Source organism: Nasonia vitripennis, chromosome 2 (genome assembly GCF_009193385.2).
Source record: "Nasonia vitripennis strain AsymCx chromosome 2, Nvit_psr_1.1, whole genome shotgun sequence".
NCBI lineage: Eukaryota > Metazoa > Arthropoda > Insecta > Hymenoptera > Pteromalidae > Nasonia > Nasonia vitripennis.
Window position 1 is genome coordinate 2,716,800 of NC_045758.1, and position 26,042 is coordinate 2,742,841.

Below are 26,042 nucleotides of genomic sequence, written 5' to 3' on the forward strand. Positions count from 1 at the left end.
ATCTATAGAGGAATAATCGCTCCATCTCCGGCTAAAGGCACGCGAATGTAAACTTTCCTTGAAAACTATTGAAATTCCTAGCACGTACGACGCATATTGTACTAAAACTGCTGTCTTCCATACATTGGACTTCCACGAGCTGCATTGATATCAGGTCATAACACCTACGTTCGGAGTTTTTTAAATGTTCGAACGAGGAAATTTTAAATTGATATTTCATAACTAAAGTACGCTTATTTATTTGTTTTGTCGAGTAATACAAATAGCGATATTATTTAATTCGGCTATCACGATGATATACGCGCGAGTTAATTAGAATTACATGAAAATACACGCTGGAAAATGTAGACATTAAAGCTATCGTAGTGAAACTGATTAGAAAATCTATTTATAATCAATATTTTCAGCATCATTATGCCGCACGTGTGTATTCATCGGGAGAGCTACAGAAGTTACAGAACAAATCGAAGCGGATTTTTCCACATTCCTCGATATTCATTTCTGTCGTTCGAGAGATAATATGATTTCGGAAAGTTTTTATATACGCTACTGCATTTACATTCCGCAAGCTTGCGCCTCCTAAACGTTTCGAATGTTTTCCATCCTTGCACAATTATTACCCTGTCTTTACGCATGATTATGAAAAGATTATTTTAATTGTTCTACAAGTTCCCTAGAACAATAAAATCGTTTGAAGCTAATTTGCAAACATTAGAATTAAGTCGCCACAGTAGTCAAAGACGCGTTGGATCAGACCGCAAGCACAACTTGTACAAAAATTGTACGACCTCCTCGTAAAGTATCAAAGTTTTCTTTACGCCCATGGGTTAATGCCATCATAAAATAGACAACTAAACATTTCAATTGGACTCGACAAACTTTAGGGGGCTTTTCGCGGCTACATACGCACATACGTCTATACACATTTCGTGAACACGAGCAAACACGCGATCGAACGAGAGATAACAGTCAAACAAAAATAATGGAGCGGCTAAAAGATAAGGCTTTCAAAAAAAAAAAAAAAAAAAAAAAAAAAAAAAAACACCTTAGCCAATCAAAACTCGCCGATCAAAGAAGTACCGATTTTTCAGCCCTGTAACTGAAACTGCATCATCTATACTTTAGCGAAAGCTCAATAACCGATCGCCGATGAATTATCGCTGAATAAAGCCAATATTGACCTAGACGTACACGACGACGACGACGACGACGACGTCTCAATTAAAATTCCCGATCAGCTGTTTACACCGGGCGAAATTAAAGCGGTGTGGCGCCTGCGGCAGGAGAAAACCTCGTCCCGCGCCGCGCGCTTATTAAGTATAAGACAACGACGCGCACCTGTGCACAGTATTCGTCTCTCTCTCTCTCTCTTTCTCTTTCTCTTGCTCTCAAGAGACGTAGAATATAGCGTAGGTGGGAGGCTGTTGCCGATCAGTCGTTTAGCTGCTGTGCCGCGGAGCGTTTCATCGATTTTTTTTTTTTGCTTCCGAGCGAATCGCGCGCGCGCGCTTTTGGAGGATGGGTGCGCGGATCGGTTTCTGCGTAAGATGGGGACTGACCACGACGGCGATGATGCTGCTGCTGTGCGGAGTCGTCGGGGCTGTGAGGCAGTGAGTACGATTTCGATCTGTATTTTTTTTTTTTATATAAGTAGGTTTATGTCAGAGGAGATGGAAAATGTTGTGGTTTCGACATTAGCCGATCGCGTTGCGCCATTGTATCGCGCGGTATACAGCAATGTCGGAGTCTTATAAACGAGTCTTTTCAAGTAGCTATTACGGAAATTTAACCAACGGCTAATTATACGGGTATAAAAGGTATGCAGAGCCCGATCCAAAGAAAATTAGCACAGTTAAGTCCTTTGTCTGGTCGTCGTGAGATTCGGTAAAAGTGAAGCGATGCTTTTCTTATCTTGCACGCGTACAATTCATTATCGCTACAGCATCATCGTTTCCACTTAATTATTCATTAAAGAAGGTGGCGGATCGAGCTGTTGAGAATTGATTGAGATATTAATTTCGAGCTTGAGTTTTCCTTATCGCTCTCCTACGCGTCGACTAGTACAGACATTACGTTGTACAGGAATTTTATCGAGTGTTGTAACCAATGCGTATATGTATAAAAAGTCTCTGGATGGGGTCGTTGGTCGATTGAAATTTCTAGTCAGTTGTTCCAGTCGCAAACAATTTCAGGCGAGTCCATAAGCTCTGACTCTGATTCAGCGCCGCCAGGGATATCACGGCTGCAGTCGCAGGTTATTTTCACTTTGTAAAAAGCCGCTCGATGGAAGTTAACAGAGCATAACTCTAACGTCGTGTATTCTGACGACTGTGATATCTGAACATTTTACACGCTGCTGCTTAAATAGGGAAAAATAGTAAAGTCGTGCTTTATTTTCGTAATAATAACGTAACCGCGGTATACCGCGCAAAAATACACCCTATACACGTTTCATCATTTCCGCTAGTGACTCACTCAGCTCCTCTCTCACTCGATTCAGCAGCGCATAAACAGTGCAATATTTACCATTATTTACCGGAGGAATTGTAAATCTCTTATAACCTCGCGTCTCAAAACCGCCCTGATAACACGCTCACTTTATCCGCTGCGCCGTTTGCTCCGAGAGAACAGCGCACTCTATATATATATATATATATACGTGTTAGCTTTTCAGGGTCTATCGCGCGCGTGTGCCGCGGGTTAACGGGACGAGTAAAAAGCGCTTTCGGTGCGTCAGATGCGCAGCGCGGTGGCTTTGGTCGATTGGATCCTGCAGTGTGTGTGTGTGTGTATAACGAGGGAACGAGCAAGGTCTTGGCTTTATCGGCGAACGATAGCGGATTATGATTATGTACTGATGATTCTGAGACGTAATGAATTAAGATAGCTTCGTCAAAAAAATTCACCCAATTTGGCACTTGGCTCGCAACGACACGTCGAGCAAATTTGCATGAGCGATTATAGAAACCCCCCGCAAATCTTTTACGAGCTCCGATAACACGATTGCCTATATATATATATATATATATACACATATCCATAATAGCTGACGTATATAGCGTGTATTTTTCACTCTTTGTACAAGGAGCGACATTTAAGCGATTCACGCCTCGCTTGTTCCGAAATCAATTTACCGAGAGAGATCGCGTAAAAAGCCGCCGCTCTAGGCATACCGTTTTACATATTTTTCTTCCCGCAACTTGAAACGCAAGGCCAAGCTTGGCTGTTGCCGTTTTGCGCGGGTTTACTGTAAGGAGAGTAACATCATCCTGATTTGCACAACAGACAGGAAAGCTGCCAAAACATAAGCGTAGCCGGACCGATGACGCAGACGGAACTGCTGCAGGAACTGACGAACGAGTGCCGCTACGACAAGATGGTCAGACCGCCCGGTGAGCTGAACGATCGCGAGCCGGTCAAGGTCTGGGCCAGGGCCTACATCTACACCATCAAGTCCAACATGGCCAAGACTCTGGTACCTTATTATATATGCTTTAGTAAGAGCGGAAATATCGGAATACACCGTTATGCCTTCGAATAATTGAGCAGTGCAGTATATAAATTTACGGCTTTCAGCGCAGCTCTCGTCGATTACAGTACGCCTAATTGAGCTAAATCGCGTATATATTAACGATTTTCTCAAAGACGTCAATTCTGCAGAGCTGTTATTTTAGCATTAAAATCGGGCAAGGCCTGTATATAGATTATTCTTTCCCAGCAATTCGACGTGCACATGATGCTGCAGTTCCGCTACCTGGACACTCGGCTCAAGTTCGATGACATCGCGCCGCACCAGAACCAGATCTACGGCGGACAATCGGCGCACGATCTCATTTGGACGCCCTCGGTGTACGTGGCCAACGAGAGGAGTTCCGTCATCATGGGCAACAGCGTCAAGGATCTGCTCATCTCGATCGATCCGTCCGGTATGGTCGTGCTCAATACCAGGTGAGCTGGTTCGACGAAATTTTAATGGAAAAGAGCAGTCGACATTTTTCTCATATACGTTTAGTACCTGTACATTATCGTAACTTTGACGCTTTCAGGTTGGAAGCGATTCTCAATTGCGGTTTGCGACTCGAGAAATTCCCCTTCGACGTGCAGGAGTGTCCGATGGTTTTCGAAAGTTGTACGAAGCAATTATCTTTACAGCCGAACCGATATTACATTTTATTCGAATCAATTGAGATTAGCGATCGGAGATCAATGTCGGCATTGTTTATTGTTTTTGCAGGGACACACAACGTTCAAGACATGATCCTGAACTGGGACGAGGCTCCCATTGTCCTCGCCGACGAGCTGCATTTGACCGAGTATCGGTTGGTCGAGCAGTGGGTAAACCGGTCGGAAGTCTCTTACACCACGGCGCAGCAACATTACGGACACTTTGGTTAGTAGTCGCAAACGCGATTCTTTAAAAAAACACCCACACACACACAGACACATTCGCGATGCCGATTTCTTCGTCGATCGAGATACGCGCGTCATTCAAATATTTGCGCGCCGATGGAAGAGGAACAAACAATCGTTAAAAATAGCGATATACGATTAAATCGGCCTCTTACGTCAGTCGAGTTTTCGGAAATATGATCAAACCGATCGCTTTGATTTCAGCCGGCAACTTCAGCTCCATCAGCATAACGTTCAAGCTCGCCCGTGAAATGGGCTTCTTCATGATGGACTACTACATACCCTCGATCCTCATCGTCGTCATATCGTGGGTCTCATTCTGGCTACACGTGGACGCCAGTCCGCCTAGGATCGTTTTGGGCAAGTTATTGGAATATTCGCGCTGATAAGCGCAGATGTTGACTCTTTCCTCGGATATTTCCAGTAGATCGGTCATTTGCGGGGCCGCGAAGCGATATTTTTTAACGCCTCCCAATTAACCGCGCAGCTTTCTCGAATCGCTTTGTAAATCAAAACGGCCTATATACGTGGCTTGACAATTGTCTCAACGTTCGAACGGCACCAGTATATTCTCATCAGTGACGTCGACTGCGCGAATCAAGAAGCTTAACATTCTCGCGTTACTTTTTTACACCGATATATTTATGCTTCTGTTTTCTGATAATGTCCAAGTGTAAAGAGTGAAAATGACTGGTATTTGTACAAAAAGATTTACGAAGCGGCAAAAGACGTTATCATTCGTTCGTATAGAACAAAACCAAGCACGCGCGGGAGCTTTTCGTCGTGTACACCTTAAAAACTACATCTTATCGAACGATGCACACAGACGGCTACCCGATGAAAACTCGGAGTTTTCGTCCAGATCGACCTCGCTCGGTTACAATGGACGCGTCGACGCGCTGAAAAATTGTTTTACATAAACGGCGGCCTCGTTCAAGGACTTGATTATTACAAGAATATAATACGCGTCTTTTATAGGCACCAACACGATACTCGCCTTCATGACTCTCGCCTCGAAGGTCGAGAATTCGCTGCCGAAGGTGTCCTACATCAAAGCCAGCGAGATTTGGTTCCTCGGCTGCACGATATTCCTCTTCGCCGCGATGGTCGAGTTCGCCTTCGTCAACACGATCTACAGGAGAAAGTGAGTCTTCTTTTTCTTGCTTCTCATAATCGCGCTATTCTGTCGGTTTCAATTGTTTTCCCTGCGATCAATAAAGCATCGCGGTTTTTTAAGCGTGATATGACATAGATAGGAGAGCTCAAACAAAACAACAAAATCAGTGATAGTCGTCGTTGAAGAACAATCAAACAGAGCTTCAAGACCACACGTGCCGTTGCGCACATCATACATCGTCCAAAAAGTCACGCGTGGGCTACATCTCTTTCCAGAACACGCGTTCTTATTTCTTTTATTTCAAACTAGCGTCGCTTTGTGCAACCAGCAGTAGTCTATTATAAAAAATTTTTACCCTCTCTCTCTCTCTCTCTGTCTCTGTCTCTCCGAAAAGTTTGCGATGTTATACGTTCCGGATCGTCGCGCGTATATGCGAGTTTGCTCAACGCGAAGCTTACGGCACAAACATTGCGAGCGAGTTTATAATACGCAGATATACGATGTGGAGTTAGTTAAAACGAATTAAGAGGAAGCAGCTCCGCACGACAAACAGATTTGCCTTTTGATAAGGGAAGCAAAGTTTGTGTGTGTGTGTGTGCTTTAGCTGTAAATCAGTGTATGGTGTCATTGCTTTCGTCGTATAATATCCTTTTATAGCGCGAGGTTTTATTTAATTTATATATAGCTTTATAGTAGCATACTCGGCGCTACTTTATCTCGATACCCATAAAGATATACCGGCAAAGGTCACGGAGACTCTCAGGGTTTTGACGAATTTTTAATTTCTGCCCAAATACAACATTATTACGGCTCTCACCGTCCGATTGTCGTCTCCGCAGAAAAAACGTGCCTCTGAAGAAGGTCAACAGCAAGTACATCCTCAAATCGACGCTGACGCCGAGGCTGGCGCGAAAGCAGTTCCAAAAGAACACGACCGGCATCGAGAGGTCTCGATCCTGGTCGTCCCTCGACAACGGCAACGTATCCGAGAAGGATTACACGAGCCAGAATTACCTCACCATACACGTAAGTTATAGGTCAATAAGCATCGATCGATTCCTCGAATTGCTCGGTTTATTCATCGAGGCCCATTATGCTTTTGATTGGCCATCGTAAATTTTGCTTTTCTCATTTCGCGAAACACTTTAACGATCGAGTTGGTAATTCTATTCGAAATGACGGACATTGAGATAACAGGGCAACAGAAGCTCCGGAGGATTTCCAATTGACTAGACAAGAGACCTCTCGACTCTGCCGATTTCCGACAGCCCAACGCGATATTCTCAATAATTGATTAATCGATTAAAAATAAAATTTCTCCTCCCAGAGCTTCCCGAGCACGATAAACGTGCCCGCTGTGAGGATAGACGACGAGAAGGACTACTCGATCGGCAGCGTGGTAACGATCGACAGCAATCCATCGCCTCCACCACCGGCGCCCCCGGTGGCCAAGCCGTTCCAGCGACGCGGGACTCTTGCCCGGCTCAACACTTTCACGACGATGACGCCCCAGCAAATCGCCCAGTGGATCGACAAGCGGTGCCGCATCGTTTTTCCCGTCTCCTTCCTCATCTTCAATATCCTCTACTGGTCGTTCATCTGGATCTGAAGTGGCTGTTGCTACTGCTGTATAGTGTGTGTGTGTGTGTGCGTGTGCGTGTGTGTGTGTGACGATCACCCAGTTTTGGGGGAACTTGCAGAACGCGAACGCGATCTGATGGAAGAAGAATTTCAGTGCAGGGCCAGTTTATTGTATACGAGTGTCGATTTATTCGTAATATAATGTAGGAATAGAGCCTGATAAGAGAAACCTAGTTTTTTACGCGGATCATATAATATAAAAGTGTATAGGCTAAGTGATAGGATTTTATAAAGAACAAAGATTTAGGTATGAATGATCGGCTCTTATTTACTGCGAGAAGTTTCAGCGAAGACTTTTTTTCACGAAAAGCGATCATCAAAGATTTTAGTTTATATATGCATATATTGTACGCGCGTTTATAGAATTATTTAACTTTTTGACTATAAGTTTATAACAGTGTAATATAATTGAAAACCGTAAATACACGTTTTTCACGAGAAGGAAGAACATGATTACTTACTTATACAACGACAGTGAAGAGTATACGTAGAATAATATGCTGTCAATTTTAAGACGAATTCAATCATAGATGTGATTTGCATGCGAACGGTATATCATAAATCGACACACACACACACACACATATATATATATATATATATATATATATGTGCGCGTGTGTGTGTATATATATATACACATGAATATAAGGCAAATTAAAATAAAAGAAGCTACGCATGGCCAAGTGCCTAATATATTCGAAAAAATTCAAATGTGTCAGTATAATACGCGACAATGATATTATACTACTTACCCTCTGCACTTTAATGCCTTACTTGTTCGCAACCTTGAGAGTTAGTTTGTGTCAGTCGTCCAGAGGGTATTTATTTATTTATTTACTTGATCAATTAATCATGCAAATGATACGTCAGAAGTGCACCAGCTTTCAGCTATTTTAGCAACCCACAGAAGACAAAGTTAATCTTATATGTTATAAAAGGACAAACAATAAGTAACGATGAAATAATCTTTGTGTATTGTTGACTAATTTTTTTTTTTTCTGTCATGAAAATGATGGACATACGTGAGGCTCTTGGGCCAAAAAGTAACTTCAAGTACAACATTTTTTTTCCTCAGTGCCTGTGGAATATGGCCCTTGCAATCTAAAAGTAGCAAAGTAATATTCGAATTCTTATGGATCACTCAAGAATTTATCATCACGGGGGCCGAGGTATAGGTCCCTATTATTAATTTTTTAGTGAGAAAAATCTTGTGAGTCATATACATGACGTATGATTCTTAAAACTTTTTGAATTTCCTATTTTAGTCCATCAAATTAGTCGAAATTTATAAAGAAATAGACCTGCCCTTTCATATATAATAGACTTAATGACATTGTGTTTGCGAACGGTATCATAAATCAGCACAAGGTAAAGTAATATAATTCAGAAATTTTTTTATAAATAATGATACAAACTATATTTACACGTGATTTTTAGATGAAAATTCTTCGTCGCAAAATACAAAATCATTGGGACAGTCTTACAGACGAATCTGAAATTCAAATATTAGCTAAAACTGTAAAATTCGGAATGTTAATTAATGTAGGATTCATATCGGTAGGTAGCTTTACTCAGCTTAACTACGCAATACATGTATTCGAATATCATTCCTCTTCTACCACTGGTTTTGGATATCGTTTAATCACTCAATGAGTCAAGACCTTTAAAGTCCCCATTCACGTGCGAGTTCTTTGTCGACCCAGACAAATATTATTTCACGATTTTAGCACAAAATTATATCTCTGCACTCGCCAGTCCATTGCCTCTTGTTGGAATGGATTTGTTCTTTATAAATTGCTGCAACCATATATGCCGAATAATTGGGATTCTTGGGTCAGCTGATTAATTGATAATAATTTTGTTGCCATGCGCATGTAATTTTTTTTTTATAATATCGTCTATCAAATCATTTTCAGCTTTAGAATCGACAATATAACGAAAACTGAAGCGTTAAACAAAGAATCCAAAAGTACATACAAACAGTTGTGCGACTGCATGGACATGCACCAAATTATTTTTGAGTACGGAAAAATTTTATGAATGTTTCTAATCCTAAACAATGTTAATGAATGTCAAGTACATCGTGTTAAGAGATGCCTATTTTAATAAATTTTAGTTTCTGTGATAGCATTAATGACACATTTAGTACCAACTTCTTGGTCATGCTTTTTATCAACATGTCATTGATGAGTTTTACAGGAGTGGCTGTAAGTAGATTATTGCAAAAATTATGAAATATGAGATGATAATGTAAAAGTCATGATCCGATCAATTTATTAAAGGCTGTTATCAAAATGGACGATTTCAGTCAGATAAACGATGTCATGCGTTTTGGTGTATTCACAACTGCACAGATATTTCATCTGTTCTGTTTTAATTACATGGGACAAAGTATACTGACAGCTATAGAAATATTGGAGGAAAAAATGTATGTATAAACTCTATGTCCACAGAAATTGTGTGCGATATAATTACATTGATATACTTGAAAATAAAATAAAATGCAAGAGTATATAATGAAAAAAAAAAAATAATAATAATTTACTTCTAATGTAGATACAATGTTAATTGGTACGAGTTACCTCTGGAATCGCGAGTACTTGTACAAGTTATGATTTTGAAGAATTATCGACCCACTGTCATACAAGGAGGCATTTTTCCACTGAGCTTGCCAAGCTTTACAGCGGTATTTTTTAAATTAATTTTGATATTCCAACTTTTCATTGCACGCAAATAGAAGAAATAATAACAATGATGATATTTTTTAGGTCATGAAAACTTCGATATCCTATTTTACTGTGATAAAATCCACCAGATGAAGTTATTATGTACTGCAGAGAAGGATTAAGCAGCTACTCGTCGATATCAATGTATAGATGTACACTCTTTAAAAATAAAATAATGAAATGTTGCCTTTTGAGTTTTTTTTTTTAACGATAAGAAGACCAAAGTAAATGGCAAAGCAAGTTCGTCTTTTGTTATGTACAGTACAAGATTCACGATACAAATGCACCTCTTCGTTCACGATGAATTCGACTGCAGACCGTGTGAATACTTTATCTGTAGCCTATACATATATGTTCGTCATTTAAAACGATTTTGTGGTTTACCATTTATATTATACTATATCGTCAGTTTCAAGGGTAAAGACTAACATGCGCAACTTTTCATGTACAAAGATTGCCGATGATTATCTTATACTTTTTAAATTGCTGAACGTAAAATCTAATATTCTAAAGTAAATTTATTCAAATTAATATAATGTCTTCAGAGACTTTAGAGTCTAGAGAAGCCATTATTTTCAGTATGGGAAATTCATTGTTTGATTGCGACGAGATTACTATGTAGTATCAGACGGAACTGTACCAGCTTCTGAGTCGCAGCATGACTGCGCGGGGCAAACTAGTAGTTATATGAGTATTCTCGGTTTCTGGCCATCCAGAATTGTTTTACGATGCTTTTGGGTATTTCAACATATGAGTATCATGATTCCCGAGGTATTTATCACAAGTTATTCTATTTTTCAATTAATACGCACAGGGCTTCGGCTGACTGCAATTGAATGTACTTATTTCGATTCTTACTATTGTTAAATAAATTTGCAGGCAATAAAATTGTATGAAAATAGAAACAATATTGATCTAGTAATCGAAGGTACTGCTCCTTTCACGTACAACACAACTATGCTCATCAAATTTCTCAATGGGATCTTTAACTTGGAAAAGGTACGTGTACGAGTTTTATACTTCTCAAAATTTCTTGTACTATAATTTTTGTGTAACACGAAAAAAATACAATTTATTAGACGAAATCAGTCTTGGAGAAAGTGAAAAATGATTGGAATACCTTGTTAGATGATAGATAAACTGAAATATTAAGTTATAATTGTAGTTCAGGAAAATTTTTGAATACAGTATACATATGTAAGTATCCAATCCGAGACTGTATCAAAATGATTCAATTATTATACACAGAAGATACTGAGTTGAAAATATTACAGATATGGCGTGGCTTACTTTAGTGTCTTACATGTTTTTTCCACTGACACCGATGATTTTAGATTTTATAAGTCCTCTCAATGAAACAAGACCAAAAAGCCCGCTGTATCTGGTAGAACTGTATATTGATCAAGACAAGTAGAACAAAGATACATCGAAAGAGAAGTCTAAAAAATTGGATGAATATAAACAAGCTATTGACTGCGTTGTACAGCATCAAAACATCATTGAGTTAAGTAAAACGTAAAATATCAAAAGAAACACACATATTTGAAGATTTATTCTAATTACAGCTACTGCGATAACATTAATGAAATTTACAATATTTCCTTCTTCATCATATTGATCGTCGAGCTTTTAGAGATGAGTGTCACCGGCACTGCGGTAATAACTTAAGAAATGAATAGTATTAAATTTGAGTTTCACGTTGTCAATCTCATACAGCTATATTTTCCACGTCCCATCATACGCAAATTTTCCACGTATTTTGCTATTTTTTCCTGGGACAGAATGTTTTAAATTATTCGGAAAATTTGAGAGATACCGCGTAATTTTAAAAGAATACCACGTTACTGATTTGACAAATATAACATAATTTACTGAAAACGTTGAATTTTTCAGATACAACTTGAACTGGTATGCAGCGTCTACTAAAACAAAATACCTCATTCAGTTCATCATCATGAAAAGTTTGAAACCTTGTCTGATAAGCGTATCAATTTTTCCGTTAACATTAGAAAATTTTACTACGGTAAACATTATAATAGTTATACTAAATGATTTACTGAATTTGTATACACCTATCTCTTAACTTTTTCAGTTAATGAAAACTGTGTTCTCTTATTTCACCGTTATGAATTCCACAAGATAACTTCAAAAGCAATAAATGTATGTTACGCATTGTTGTTGAAACACGAGAAAATACAGCTAGAAATTGTTACGATCTATTCTTTTACTTACGCGTACAGCATCTTTTTATGAAATAACAATCATGTATGTGAAACAGTAGACTTTTTATAATTTAAAAAACTAGGCGCGCGGCCGAAGGCGACATAATGCTTCCCAAAAAAAAGGTTAGTTTGCGAAGGGTGAGAACTGACCTATGAGTGGCAAAAAATAATTTATACTGCTGTTAAAAATTTGGTATCGTTCAACAATGATCAGGTGATAAGTAATACAAAATTTGCAATCAAGAAACAAAATGTAATTTTACAGAATTTGAACTCTAAAAATCGGCCAATATCCAGCTTACCACTTTCCGCAAGTAAAAGCTTTATATTCCGTGGTACCGAAATAAAATCCGCGTTCAAGTGTTCAATATTGACCGATTTTCAAGATTGAAATTCGGTTTCATTAATCTTTTTTTCTTAATTGAAAATGTTATGTTAACTATTTCTCAATCATTGCTGTTTTTAAATTTTAAACAGCAATATTATTTATTTTTTACCTCTTGGGTACTTGTCTGAAACGCCCTCGATCAGGCCCGGGCCTTTTTTTAAGGGATTATCTCGTCTTCGCGCGGCTGTAAAAGACCCTTTTTTTTCGTCGCGAGTCGACGAGTCGTGCTACTTTTCGTGGATGGTTGCTGAATCGTGCTTATTTTCGGGGATGGTTCTGTTCAATGCTTACCTTCGTGGTAAGCGTCGAAACGAAATAGTTTTCGTAGAGGTTTGAACAGTGCTACTCTTCGCAGGGGCCGTCGACATATACTGAGCGGATGATTCGAACGATTGAAATGAATCTTTTATACTTGGGTATAATTGGCAATTTGGAACATTATTTTGTGGTCTGTCATTGCTATTACCAATTTACTTTCATGTCAGAAAAACTACATTGTTCAATTTTTGATGTGCGAAAATTACGGTCTATTATCTTATACTTTTCAAATTGTTCTGTACAAAGTGCGCTATCAATGGGAGTAGGCTTTGTAGGATGCAAGAAAAATAATGCTCTAGAGCGAATTTATTCAAATTAGCGTAATTTCTTTCCAAGACTCGGAGTCTAGAGAAGACCCATTATTTTCAGTATTGAAAATTAATCGCTTAAATACGTGGAGATCATTATATTTCATTGTAAAAAAATGCAGTATTCTCGAACGACAGTCATGAGAACTGCCAAGTTTTAGGCAACGTTAAAGATAAAATAAAAATTATATATATATATATTTTTTTTATAACTACATATATTTTTGATACTATGGATAAGGAGCGAAATATGAAGTTTTACTTTGTATACACCAGATTATCCATGCTATGCTTGGGGATTTGGCCTTATCAGTCTTGGTCATCTATGCTTACCTTGCGTTCTTTGTGGGTAATTCAACATATTAGTATCTTGTTACCCGAGGTATCTACGAATATTTTCAGTAATATAACTATCGATTTTATAACTTTAACACAAATTCAATTCTTACTTTCACAAATATACATACATACTATGTCTCGCAGAAAAGGAGACATGATCTCCCTGTTTCCCTCACCAAGACACCCTTTCATGCCATTATAATAATATACTATACCAGACCCCTATACTCTTGAAATTCCCCGCGACCGCAGTTCGTAGGGGATACTCGTCTGCATTGCAGCAGCACCTGAAATACATACGGCAAAGTTTATCTGTACATTTCAAGCTGTTTTACGTATGTCTCGTTCATATTGAAAATAACTTGAGAGAATACTCATAATTTGACTTTATGCCGAGCAAGATGTTCCATCGCGTAACGTAAATCGTGCAATATGGTTTTAAGGGGATTAAAATCTACAAAAATCGAAAGAATTTAAATTCAATTATTGACGGCCTTCCTCCGTTCATATACAACGTAGTTATAGCAATAAAATTCATAAACGGAATCATAAATCAACACAAGGTACGTACGCATAATGATGAGATGCACACAGAGCTGCTGGTGAGATCTTTTAATAAATCGATGATTTAGATAAAATCTATATTGGAAAAAATCAAGAATGATTGGAATCAACTATCGGAGAAAAAGGAAATCGAAATGCTACGTGATTACAGTGATACGGGAAAAGCTTTTAATACCGTATACCTGAGTGAGTACACATAAACATTATTCTAATTTAATTGATGTTTATCAATGGTGTAATTATTGTACATGTAATTACACTTTACGGTTCTTTTTACGTCCAATTTAACAGACTTCTTACAGGTTTAGTGACCGTCATTTTACTATCTTACATGCTCATTCCGATGTTGCCAGCCGCTTTGGACCTCGTAAATCCTCTTAATGAGTCCAGGCCTACAAGCCCGCTTTACCTGGTAGAACTGTATATTGATCAAGACAAATACTTCTATTCCGTTTTAACACACGCATACATCACCTCGCTTGCCGGTATACTACCGCTTTTCGCAATTGATTCTTTATTTTCAAGTTGTGCTCATCATGCTTGTGGAATGATCGAAATCCTGGGGTTTGTTCGTCACAAAATCTTTCCGTTACGTTGCGATTAAAAAGTTATACATATTATATTATTCAAGAAACTAATTCCATTTTTTTTTTTAATTTAGCGGCCGGTTAGAAAATATAATAAATGAGGAAGCTTCGATAAAAGAAATTGACAATAATGAGGAAGAAAAGAATGCTATTGCGTGTGTTATTGAGCACCGAGGTGTAATAAAGTTGAGAGTCGCTGAACGTAAAGTAAGGGGTTTTATCGACTAAATAAACTTTGTTTTTTTTTTGTTCTCATTTTTGTTTTAGATACTGCGAGAGCATCAATTCGTTGTACAGTACGTCCTTTTTCTTTGTGCTGAGCTTTGCGATCGTGATGATGAGCGTTACTGGATTTGTGGTATTCATTTTAGTGAACAATTTATAGACAATGCTATACAATGGATTGCCTTCATATTTTTCTCATATAGTTTTTTTTTTCTACGCGAGTACAGGCTGTCATTAAAATGGGCGAAGAGTTTAAGGATAGTATAAGATTTGCTATGTTTACCTTTGCCCAAATATTTCATATGTTTTGTTATTATTTTTTGGGAGAAATTGTCTTGCATCACGAAGAAAAATTGAAAGATTACGCGTAAGTTTTACTAATAATGACCGTTTCAACTTTGTTAATCATGCGCTACACATATATTGAAATCGTTGAATCTTTTATATAGGAGTAATTTGAATTGGTATAAAGCTTCTCCAAAAACTAAATATATTATCAAATTTATGATAATGCGGGCTTTGAAACCTACTACAATGCGGGCAATAATTTTTCCACTAACTTTAGAAAATTTCACAACTGTAATTATGGAACTTTGCTACTATCAGTTTTATTATTTTTAAATTAAAAAATAGACATTAATAATGCTATGATGTATTGTTACAGTTAATGAAAACGACAATGTCGTATTTTACCGTTATTAAGTCTACTAGATGAGTCGCAGAATGAAATTCCAATAAGAAGTAAAAATGTGCTGTGGTTAACATATATGTATAGTAAAGCTTGAAAATTTATTCTTGTAACTACTTACACGTTGTTATGAAATAAATAGTATTTTCTCATGAAAACCAAATCTACATGCGTAGCATACATTCGTATACAATGTGTGATTCATTTAATGTGAAACATGAAACACTGTAGTTTGACAAAGTTTTCTTTTAAAAATACATACTCAAATGGTGGGTATATTATGAATAATACGCACTTACACCTTAACTACAAGCTTTTGAGCTATTACAGCTATAATGATCACTTATTGTAATGCTAGTGTTTAACGTTAAGCTATACTTTCTTATAATAGTACTATAAACTCTTTGTTCATTTAAGTGTAGCACGTGAATAACCCTTTGTATTGATTTTCACATTTCCATCGAAATCCTGGAATAAGTATAAGCCCAACTTTATTTTGTAAGACTCATACAAATAGCCCAAGAAATGCATCGTTATAAAAAGATATGAGTCACAAGAAAACGCATTCGTTATCTTAAAGCATTGGAAATGGAAGAGCATAGTTACAGTATTCGTACTTATTTTAAATTTGATAAATTTTTAATGATTAGTACAGGAGTTTGGCCATACCAATCGCATTGTGTAGCTCGGGTAATACAGGTAGGTACTTTGGTGCATACAGCATATAAGCATCATGACTCCAGAATATATAATGGATGACTCTAACAATAAAATTGATAATATAGAGCAAATTACAAATAAGATGAATGATTTCTTCTGTGAAATTGGGCCAAAATTAAGTGATAAAATTAAAGTACCAATGGGTACAAATACTCCAAAGATTCTATTCAATGATAAGTCGATATTCATAAGACAAACAAACAGTATGGAACTTAAGAACGTAATTACTAAATTCAAAGAAAAAGCGGGTGGAGTTGATGGAATTGGCATTAAGACACTAAAAATATTATCAAACTATATTAGCGAACCTTTGGCTCAAATCTTTAATTTATGTATAGAAAAATCAATTTGGCCTGATGCATTGAAAACAGCTGAAGTTATACCTAATTATAAAAATGGCTCCAAGCACACAGCAAACAATTATAGACCAATTTCACTAATTTCACTAATATTATATACAGCAACTTAGATCAAATCAAGCCTCTAATAGTCACTTTCCTAGATCTAGCCAAGGCGTTTGATACAGTAGATCATAAAATACTACTGCGAAAATTGCATTGTTACGGGATTCGAGGTTGTGCATTAGAGCTACTAAAAAGCTACCTAACAAATAGGAAGCAATGTGTGAAAATAAACAGTATAAAAAGTGACTCCAAAAGCATAACAACTGGTGTGCCACAGGGCACGATACTAAGCCCCTTGCTTTTCTTATTATATATTAATGATTTACTTGATAGCCTTAAGCATGATACCATAATATCTTATGCTGACGACACAGCTGTTATATCAGCTGATAATACGTGGGAATCTGCAGAACGCAAAATGAACAATTATCTAAGTCATGCGGCAACGTGGCTGGCTCTCAACAAATTGTCTCTAAATATTAACAAAACAGTTTATATAACCTTTGGGAACTATCGTGATAACGTACCAGCAAATATTTGCGTAAGAATTGATAACTTTTTAATAGAAAGAGTAGAGAGCTGTAAATACCTAGGCCTAATTTTTGATTACAACATGAAATGGGACAGACACATTGAGTATATAATAAACAAAACAAAATATCTAAACTATATCTTTGCCAAATTTTCTAATTTCATGAACACTAACGTACTAACTACCCTATATTATGCACTATTCCGCAGTATAGCAACTTATGGAATTATTGCATGGGGAGGTGCGTATCAAAATTGTCTGAACCTGCTCCAGAGGCTGCAAACCAGACTTATAAAAACCATTAGCAAAAATACCTTTCTTAACAATAATTACCCTCCTAACATAGAACAATCTATTTATACAGAGGCGTTATATTATCACCATTCCAAACTAAAAGCACTATATCAGACAAGTAAATCCAATACTACAAATAAGAGTATTCAGTTACCTAGAATAACAATAGCGATAAGTAACAAGAATAGTTACATAATAGCTATTAAACTATTTAATGAACCTACCTAATGAACTTAAGGTTATATCAAACAATAAGAAAACGATAAAAAAGAAAATAAAAATATGGGTTAAAAATATCAAATATAGTTATAAAGCAACTCATTAAATATAAATGTAATTTGAAACAAAGGCTATAACACCGTTAACTAGTTTTATAAGACCAAATCTTGAATTGTTTAGTTTTAGTACTAGTATGTAAGTTTTAAGTTTAAGTTTTGTAAACCGGCCCTATGTACAGGTAAACTTGTTTTGAACTATAGACAACAGTAGCATATCCTCTACAGGATATGCTACTGTTGTCTATAGCTATATAGACAAACATGTAGTATTATTGTACTGGTTAAATAAATACAAAAAAAAATATAATATGTATATAATTTATAGCTGCTATGTAAGGCTTATACTCATATGAGTTTTCGTACTTAATCATTTTGCTTTATTGTGTGGTGTAATCATCTTTTGTACGATATCTGCGTGGTTATTGGTGTGTAACATTTGTTGTTGTTTTTTTTTTCAAGATTATTGTAAGGGTAGTAATAAATTTACCGAACTAACAAAGTAACGTTGTGTGATTATGCGGATGATAGCTTACTCTCCCATACGGGGGAGATCAGTACTTCGCACGAAACTGTTTGCGTGATAATAAAACACCAAGGAAAATTAAATTGTTAACGAGAACGACTTACTTGTGTTTGTTGACGGGGATGACCCAAAGGTTGACGATCAAAACTCTCAAATCAAACAATTTCTTAGACTCAACTATTTCAAAAATTCCTTTATTTGTTTCTGGAGAATTCAAATAACTTTCAAATGGAATAAGACACAATTTCATCCAGTAACTTCGTCACTTAACAATTATCATTCAATTTTTCTATCTTAAATAATCGCTAAAAAATACTCTAAAAATTGTGTTCTGTTAACATTCTATACTTCAACCGACAAAGTAAATGTTCATAGTTCTGATGTGCATATAGTTTACTTGTAACTTTTCTCCGTATAAGAGCAGATCTGTAAACAAAATACATATAACAAACTACTGTAAACAAAATACATACAACAAACTACAACGATATCATGCAGAGATGAATAAAACTATCGATAATTTGTAATTAAAAGTTTATACACTAACTTTTCAATTATAATTTATTTTGATTCATGCAAATTTTGATATAAATACTTGGTTACAGATCATTAAACTATATGAAGTTCGACGTTTAACTGAACACTATGAAGGCCATACCGGGTACGAAAAAAGATAATGATATTTATGATGATATAAAGGAATGCATAATTTTGCACGCTGAAATTCTCGAGTACAAATAATATTCATATTTTTATTCTTGTATAGCGCTGTCATAAGTTAATAGATCTTAATATTTTGATTTTTTAATTTTAGCTTTTTTGATGATATAAATAATATAATTGGTACAGTATTTGGTCTTTTACTGATAATCCTGATATCTCTAACAAGTCTAACTGGGATTGTGGTAAGCGTTAAATCAATTTTCGGAAGTAAAAAGACCTACGATTACCAACATCAACGGTTTGCCATTAATTACTTTAATTTATATAGGTTCTTATCAAATGGGGCGAATGGCATCAAGTTATTCGATTTGGGATGTTTACCATGGCTGAATTATTCCATGCGTTCTGCTTTAGCTATCATAGTGAAGATCTGATAAACAATAATAATCGGCTATACATATCAATGTAAAGTAAAATTGATTTTGAACATACAGCAAATTTGAGTTGTTTAACAAATGTTTCATTGATTCAGAATGAACTCAGCGTGGTATGAATCTTCGATGGAAACGAAAGTTCTTGTTCAAATGATGCTTTTACGATGTAAAAAACCGTGCCTTATTAATTGTATAGTTTTTCCTATGAGTATGGAAAATTTTACATGGGTAGATATTGCTAGATATTTATTATAATTGACAAAATTAAAATAAGTGCAGTTTTATCTCTATGTTTTGTTTTTAAGCTGATCAAAACGATGTTTTCATACTTTACAGTCATAAAATCATGCAGGTACTAATGTGTGGGCTGCTGAATCATGCAGATTTGAGGTATAAATAAATGTAGAGAACACAATTGTTAAATTACACTGTAAAAAAGCAATGAAATAGAATAATACACATGAAGTACACTCAAAACGATCGTTGTCTAAGGGTTTTGAATGTTTTCCCGTTTTTATCTGGGAGAGTATATTTTAAATTTCAACATTTTTACATACATTCCTGTGCAAGTCACCCTTTCGTATTCACTCTTTAACGTTGGATAATGCAGTAACTATTTTAAAAATATTTTGTTAGTTCTGCTTCACATAAATCTTATTTATACTCCTAAGAACTTCAAAATACATTGGATTACTGTTCTATACGGTATATTGCAAAGTGAACATCAACTAGTCAATAAAACTCTATCAAAGTCGAACTAATTTTAATGTGTTATTATTAAAAACCTTTATCAATTCACATATAACACCAATGCACAGTCTATCTTCTCAATCATAAGAAAGCATACAGTTCTGTATGTTTTTCTGGTGTGATTCAAAATAAACTCTAGCTAGATTACGTAGAATTGGCATATACAATACTTTCAAATTTATCGATACATCGCAAACCATACGTAGATTTTTTAAAATCTTTTGGTATATAAAAATTTCTTCTCAAAATTTGAATTCATTATTCAATTTATACAATGACAAGAATTTCGAAACCAAATAATGAGAGGAATTTTTCCTTTACAATACTCCAGATAATTTTACAGCTCTTATTAGGTAATGAATAATAGACATTTTTTGCACGGAAACTGAAATCGTTCTATAACAATTTTTGGTATAACTGATTCATTTCAAATAAAGCATCTTAGGAAGATCTTCTTTTAAAAATACATACTCAAATGGTAGGTATATTATGCATTATGATAATAACAGGCAGTTACATCTTAACTACAAGCTTTTCACCTATTACAGCATTAAGACCACTTATTTCAATGCCAGTGCTTAATACTCTTCCTTATAAATAATACTTCCTAGCAGTATATAGTGAGATATAAGAAAATGTTTCTTAATTTGCATGTAGCGTGCGAATACCCCTTTGTATTGATTATTACATTCTTTCGCGAACCTATACAATAAGTCAGTTCAACTTTATTTTACGAGTATCACACCGAGTCAAAGTAATGCTTGTCAACGTAAAGATGCATCGTAACGAACGTACTTGTTAACAGAAGATTCAAAATGGAACAACATTATAGTATTCGTACTTATTTTAAACTTAATAGAGTGTTCATGGTTAGTTCAGGGGTTTGGCCATATCAACCGCTGCACGTAGCTCGAATAATTCGGTTGCTTTGGATAACACAACATATTAGCATTATGACTCCAGAGGTATATAATTTGCATAAATTATCTTGAACTCGATATTATCAGCGTTGTAATAGAAGGCTTATTAATTGGCATAATTTTTTGTTTTATGGTCTGAAGGCACGAGTGATTGAAATTTGGCTGTTAAAATTCAAATGCGATGTATCTATCTTTTTGCAGATTATTAAACTGATTGAAGTTAGAGGTATGGCCGACCTTTTACTGGAATGTATACCGTCAGTTTTTTACAACATTGTTATCGCAGTTTTATATGGAACTACAATTCATCATCAACGAAAGGCAAGTCTCTGGTTCTCAAGTCACAATATATTATAATACATGGGACAACTTTTGATGATTTTAGATAAAGGAACTTATTGAAAAAATACAGAAAAACTGGATAACAATATCGAAGAAAAGTGAAGTTGAAATACTAACGCGTTATTCTAACATGGGAATTAGAATAGGTTGGCTGTACATTGGTGAGAAATAATGTTTTTCGTACTTGTATCTACAGACGTATATTTATTATTTAATAAAATAAGTTACACATTATATTTAACGTTTCTTGGATTAAACGGCAAAAAATATATTTTGCAAAGTTAACACGACATATAACATATATCTTTGATTTCTAGTATCCCATTACAACACAAATTAAGAATATAATACATACTACATCTTTTTAGGCGCTCTTTATTTTACGTTATTTATATTTTGCCTGTTTCCCTTGTCGCCAATTGTCATGGATTATGTGAATCCGTTGAACGTATCAAGGCAAAGATTACCACTGTACAGGGTTCAATTTTTTGTTGACGATAAAAAGTATTATTGGACTATTTTAATGCATGCTTATACGACGACGATGATTGGCATTATTCCTCTTCTAACAGTCGATCTTTTTCTGGCAAATTGTACTCAACACATATGTGGAATGATGCTAATTCTCGGGTATTCCTTCCTTCATTTCTAACATTCTATAACTTATTGTTTTTTGTCAAACGGACTTATTATACATTTGTAGTATCAAGATCTATCTTGATAATCAATTATGTATGCGTAAATCAGAATGGTTTGCCATCGAACTGTAAAAAATCAAAATAATTAATGAAGAATATAATGTTTTAATTCAGCTTTGATTTTTAGAAAACGATTAGAAAAAACAATGGAAACAACAAAATTAGTTGTGAATAAGCTTGATGATAATATTTATAAAGATATAAGGAAATGTACCATTTTGCACACAGAAATTCTTGAGTATAGAATATTTTCATTCTTGTTATAGTGTCGATAGTTAAACAGGTCTCAATATTTACATTTCCTACTTTCTGTTTTAGTTTTATTGAAGATATAAATTACATTTTTAGTACAGCATTTGGTATTTTACTAGCAGTTCTAACGTTTTTGACAAGTTTTACGGGAATTGTGGTAAATAATTTAAAGATTTTGTAAATAAACCTCATTATGTATGTTTGATGGATATTTAAATTTGCAGGTTCTCATTAAATGGGGCGATTGGAACGAAGTTATTCGGTTTGGAATGTTTACTATGGCTGAATTATTTCATGCATTCTGCTATAGCTATCACAGTCAAGATGTAATAGATCATAACAATCAAATACATAAATCTATGTAAAGTAAAATACATTTTGTAGAATAAGCAAATTTATAGGGTTTCTCAGTTGTTAACAAATGTTTTATTAATTCAGAATGAATTCGGGATGGTATAAATCTTCAATGAGAACTAGAGTCCTTGTTCAAATGATGTTTTTACGAAGTAACAAACCATGCCTCATCAATTGTATAATTTTCCCTCTAAGTATGGAAAATTTTACGACGGTAATATAATCGAAGATTCTTTATGTAATAAATTCAAATGTATGTGTTACTAATGCTTTAATATCTTTTCAAGATCTTAAAAACAATGTTTTCGTATTTCACAGTCGTGAAATCATGCAGATTCTAAGTAAAATATAAAAATCATATTTGAAAGAGACAAATTAGTAATTACAATATATTTTTTACGTAAATGTGACTCGAGAAGAAACATATTCCAATACAATAAATATTGTATTTTATATTCTACAAGAGTTGTGTGAATTTTTTTCATAAAAAAATGTTTTGTAAAATTAATTTTTCTCCTATTAAAATATAAATAAATCTTTAATATAGTAGGCTTGAACGTATTACTTTTCAGAAGTGTTTTATCCACTATTCATATGAATACATACCCATCATTTATTTTATCAAAGACGGGGAGAGAATATTTCGAATCCTTTTCAGCCGACTACGTAGGTAAAACTAACGTTCTTTATAAAAGTAACGTTAACATTATAGTGTACGTATGAATGTTCTACAAATGTTTTAAAAGTACAATTGCATATTTAATTTTTTTAATTATTCAATATGGCTATTGTAGAATCATGATCTATTATCTTATACATTTTAGCATTATTCAAGACAGAATTTAATTATTGCTAGGATAATAAACGAAAGAATTTATAAGAGGCTAATTAATTTTGTATGATTACTGTAAAGCCTAGTGATTATCTTATTCAGCTATGCAATTTCACTGAAAAAAACAAAAACCGCTGCTAATTCATTGGCACGTAGCTTCCTCTAACTAAATTTATAAGTCCAATAAATAAAATATTGTTTTAATATATCTATATATCTGCTTGCTAATGTATGAGGTGATTTTTGATACACAATTTAATAAAAGTTTTGGATAGTTCATTGTCCAAAAGTTTGCAGACCCCTCTGTTTTCTTATTATAGAATACGAACACTGTCGTCAATTTTTTTCATAGAAATTCACGCATATTTACATGTGTTCCTAACCAACCTAACCATCAAAACAGCAGGTTATTCATTAGATAGGTCGCTCGCGCAATTTTCAAGAAAACGATTTTTACATTTTAGCTCTTTAGTTGCAAACCGCTTGATGGAATCGTTTAAAATTTTAACAGCAGATAGCTTTTCTTATAGTGAATCGCCAGATAAAATTTTGAAGCATTTGACTACATTGTTTTAGAGATATAAGAAATCAAAAAATTTAAAAAAAAATGGATCCTTGATATCTTACGAACCATAGGGGTTTGAAAGCTGTGCAATAAACTTAGCCAAAACCCATAATATATCTACTTTTTCCCGAAATCTCAAGTGCAATAAGGCCTTTTTGCGTCCGTAATCGAGGCACAAAAAAACTCATTTTTTTCAGTTTTCGATTTATTACTGAAAAAATAAGTAGTCAAATCACTTGAAATTTTAATGGGCTATAGTTTGACACGTGACCCATTGACATAATTTTTTTCGCGATGTTATAACGTTTAGTTTCAGAGATATGAATTTAAAAAAAAACGCCTTTTTCATTTTATCTGCCGAACAAAGCGGTCAATCCCGAGCACCAAACGAGGAAAAATAGGTAATTTTATTCTCTTTCAAATGCATTATAGCTGAATTGTTTGTAACAATGGGATGATACGCAAAAAACGCAAAATAGTGTTTTTTAAAAATCAAAAAATGGCCATAAAAAATATAGTTAAGAAATTAAAAAATAACTGTTTTTCCCAAATTCAGAATCCAAAAATATCGTTTGACATGTGCATGTCAAACTTTATTGATGTTGACAAAGTAGTTCCAGAAATATTACGGTATACATACACACACACACACACACACACGTATCCATACGGACATTTTCCAAAAGCACTTGACTTGAACTTCTAACACACTAAAAAGTATTTTCTAGAAGTTTTGAAGAAACTCAAAATTTTACTATTACAAAGCTTCCTCTAGGAGGAAGCAAAACGTATGGTATAAAGTTACTGCTTTAGAAATTGTGGTAGAAAAATACGAGAACATAAATGAAATCAACCTTTAACAATCTTTAACAAACTATCTTTTCAAATTCATTTGAATTACCATCTAATTGTACAAAAATCAGTTTTTAATTTTCGTAATACTAGGCTTCGTCAAAATTCATTTTGTAACAAATTTAATTGAAGAAAGCATTATATCTGCAAGCTGTAAAATAAAAACTGTTGAAAATTTGGAACTAAACATATTTTTTGGAACATACAAGGTGAAATTGTTATACGCATTCTATTGACGCCTATTTTTTAAACTTTGTTTTGTCATTATTTACATATTTATTACTAATATACCATTTATTAATACAGATGGACAAAGTAGATGATGTCATAAAGCAAATTTATGTTGGAGATAAAAAAATGTACGTGATAATATGGTGTTTGAGTACAAAACTATATTATTGTAGCAGGATGATTCATAAACCTGAGGTATTTCATTTTGAAACAGATTTTTTTTTCAAAATACAACCGATAATTTTATTTATATTTTTAAATAAATACAGCGCGACGGTTACAAATGTTCGGATTGTAAAAAAATTCCAATCATTAATGTCTGCTGCTTTAATAAAACTTCCTCTCTTAAACACATATGGTACGTACAAACATCTTAGAAAAATTTATTAGTATTATGTATTTAATTTTTATCTTATTTTTATCTTATTTTTACTTACCTCTTGTATGCAACATGTATCAAATTTATACGATTCCCAACATAAGTTGATAGATTATTCAGATCAGGGTTTTTGTAAGAGTAGATTTTTCAGAGGTGCGATTTTTCAAAATGCATTGGCAAATATACTTCATCTTCTGATGCTCACTTATCCAAATGTCATGGCACTCTTACCCTGGTAGAAATGTTCAGCAGTTTATTAGCAGTCACTGCCCAGTTCAGATTGACCTGGCCAGTGCATTCAGCAGTGACTCGCCAGTCGCTGTGCCTATTTCGTCAGATTTTTGACACAGTCACTGGCCAAGGATTGGGGAATCAGACTTGAAAATAGAACTAATAACAATTGTGCGTTTCTTACTATTTTTAGCATTGGAAATTAATAAAAATGACTTAGAATCAAAAGAAATAATCAAAAATATGTTTTTT

The 26,042-nt window shown here is 34.8% G+C and overlaps 4 protein-coding genes and 2 pseudogenes across 7 annotated transcripts; all 6 read left to right on the top strand.

Annotated features, from left to right (window-relative positions):
* The first annotated feature begins 1,518 nt into the window (after positions 1-1,518).
* CLGC1 (cys-loop ligand-gated ion channel subunit) lies at positions 1,519-8,795 on the top strand. Of its 3 annotated transcripts, none has more exons than NM_001247970.1 (9): positions 1,519-1,610; positions 3,286-3,475; positions 3,719-3,948; positions 4,047-4,129; positions 4,235-4,390; positions 4,615-4,770; positions 5,389-5,554; positions 6,367-6,553; positions 6,855-7,136. In NM_001247970.1, the coding sequence occupies exons 1-9, from the start codon at positions 1,519-1,521 to the stop codon at positions 7,134-7,136; spliced, it is 1,542 nt and encodes a 513-aa protein (NP_001234899.1). The 3 variants fall into 3 exon arrangements, with proteins under 3 accessions (NP_001234899.1, XP_008209308.1, XP_008209307.1); XM_008211086.4 differs by lacking the exon at positions 1,519-1,610 and adding an exon at positions 2,180-2,254 and having other exon boundaries at positions 6,855-8,795; XM_008211085.4 differs by lacking the exon at positions 1,519-1,610 and adding an exon at positions 2,291-2,377 and having other exon boundaries at positions 6,855-8,795.
* Or199PSE (odorant receptor 199 pseudogene) lies at positions 8,254-9,990 on the top strand (annotated as a pseudogene).
* Positions 10,585-12,040, top strand: Or200PSE (odorant receptor 200 pseudogene; annotated as a pseudogene).
* Positions 13,083-15,688, top strand: Or201 (odorant receptor 201). 2 transcript variants are annotated; one of them, XM_031922516.2, is made up of 9 exons: positions 13,083-13,515; positions 13,916-14,035; positions 14,105-14,222; positions 14,339-14,600; positions 14,698-14,808; positions 14,891-14,981; positions 15,052-15,215; positions 15,298-15,427; positions 15,513-15,688. In XM_031922516.2, exons 1-9 carry the CDS (start codon positions 13,366-13,368, stop codon positions 15,561-15,563), a joined length of 1,197 nt encoding a protein of 398 aa, XP_031778376.1. In that variant the 5' UTR covers positions 13,083-13,365; the 3' UTR covers positions 15,564-15,688. The 2 variants fall into 2 exon arrangements, with proteins under 2 accessions (XP_031778376.1, NP_001177573.1); NM_001190644.1 differs by having other exon boundaries at positions 13,366-13,515; positions 15,076-15,215; positions 15,513-15,563.
* Positions 15,689-18,896: 3,208 nt separating this feature from the next.
* LOC107980646 (odorant receptor Or2-like) lies at positions 18,897-19,861 on the top strand. The gene is made up of 5 exons (XM_031923890.1): positions 18,897-19,018; positions 19,102-19,192; positions 19,279-19,415; positions 19,483-19,612; positions 19,690-19,861. The coding sequence occupies exons 1-5, from the start codon at positions 18,933-18,935 to the stop codon at positions 19,741-19,743; spliced, it is 498 nt and encodes a 165-aa protein (XP_031779750.1). The 5' UTR covers positions 18,897-18,932; the 3' UTR covers positions 19,744-19,861.
* A 1,088-nt stretch (positions 19,862-20,949) lies between these two features.
* Or202 (odorant receptor 202) lies at positions 20,950-23,041 on the top strand. The gene is made up of 9 exons (NM_001190645.1): positions 20,950-21,099; positions 21,256-21,375; positions 21,440-21,557; positions 21,765-22,026; positions 22,222-22,332; positions 22,413-22,503; positions 22,571-22,707; positions 22,785-22,914; positions 22,988-23,041. Exons 1-9 carry the CDS (start codon positions 20,950-20,952, stop codon positions 23,039-23,041), a joined length of 1,173 nt encoding a protein of 390 aa, NP_001177574.1.
* The last annotated feature ends 3,001 nt before the right edge of the window (positions 23,042-26,042 follow it).

Coding starts and splice junctions, on each gene's coding strand:
- CLGC1 (NM_001247970.1), top strand. CDS start 1,519: ATGGGTGCGCGGATCGGTTTCTGCGTAAGATGGGGACTGACCACGACG. Junction 3,476..3,718: donor CCAACATGGCCAAGACTCTG/GTACCTTATTAT, acceptor ATTCTTTCCCAG/CAATTCGACGTGCACATGAT. Junction 3,949..4,046: donor ATGGTCGTGCTCAATACCAG/GTGAGCTGGTTC, acceptor TGACGCTTTCAG/GTTGGAAGCGATTCTCAATT.
- Or201 (XM_031922516.2), top strand. CDS start 13,366: ATGGATAAGGAGCGAAATATGAAGTTTTACTTTGTATACACCAGATTA. Junction 14,223..14,338: donor TTTTAATACCGTATACCTGA/GTGAGTACACAT, acceptor GACTTCTTACAG/GTTTAGTGACCGTCATTTTA. Junction 15,428..15,512: donor CTTTAGAAAATTTCACAACT/GTAATTATGGAA, acceptor GTATTGTTACAG/TTAATGAAAACGACAATGTC.
- Or202 (NM_001190645.1), top strand. CDS start 20,950: ATGGAACAACATTATAGTATTCGTACTTATTTTAAACTTAATAGAGTG. Junction 22,504..22,570: donor CAAGTTTTACGGGAATTGTG/GTAAATAATTTA, acceptor TTAAATTTGCAG/GTTCTCATTAAATGGGGCGA. Junction 22,915..22,987: donor GTATGGAAAATTTTACGACG/GTAATATAATCG, acceptor TATCTTTTCAAG/ATCTTAAAAACAATGTTTTC.
- LOC107980646 (XM_031923890.1), top strand. CDS start 18,933: ATGAAGGCCATACCGGGTACGAAAAAAGATAATGATATTTATGATGAT. Junction 19,019..19,101: donor TTGCACGCTGAAATTCTCGA/GTACAAATAATA, acceptor TTTTAATTTTAG/CTTTTTTGATGATATAAATA. Junction 19,613..19,689: donor GTATGGAAAATTTTACATGG/GTAGATATTGCT, acceptor TTTGTTTTTAAG/CTGATCAAAACGATGTTTTC.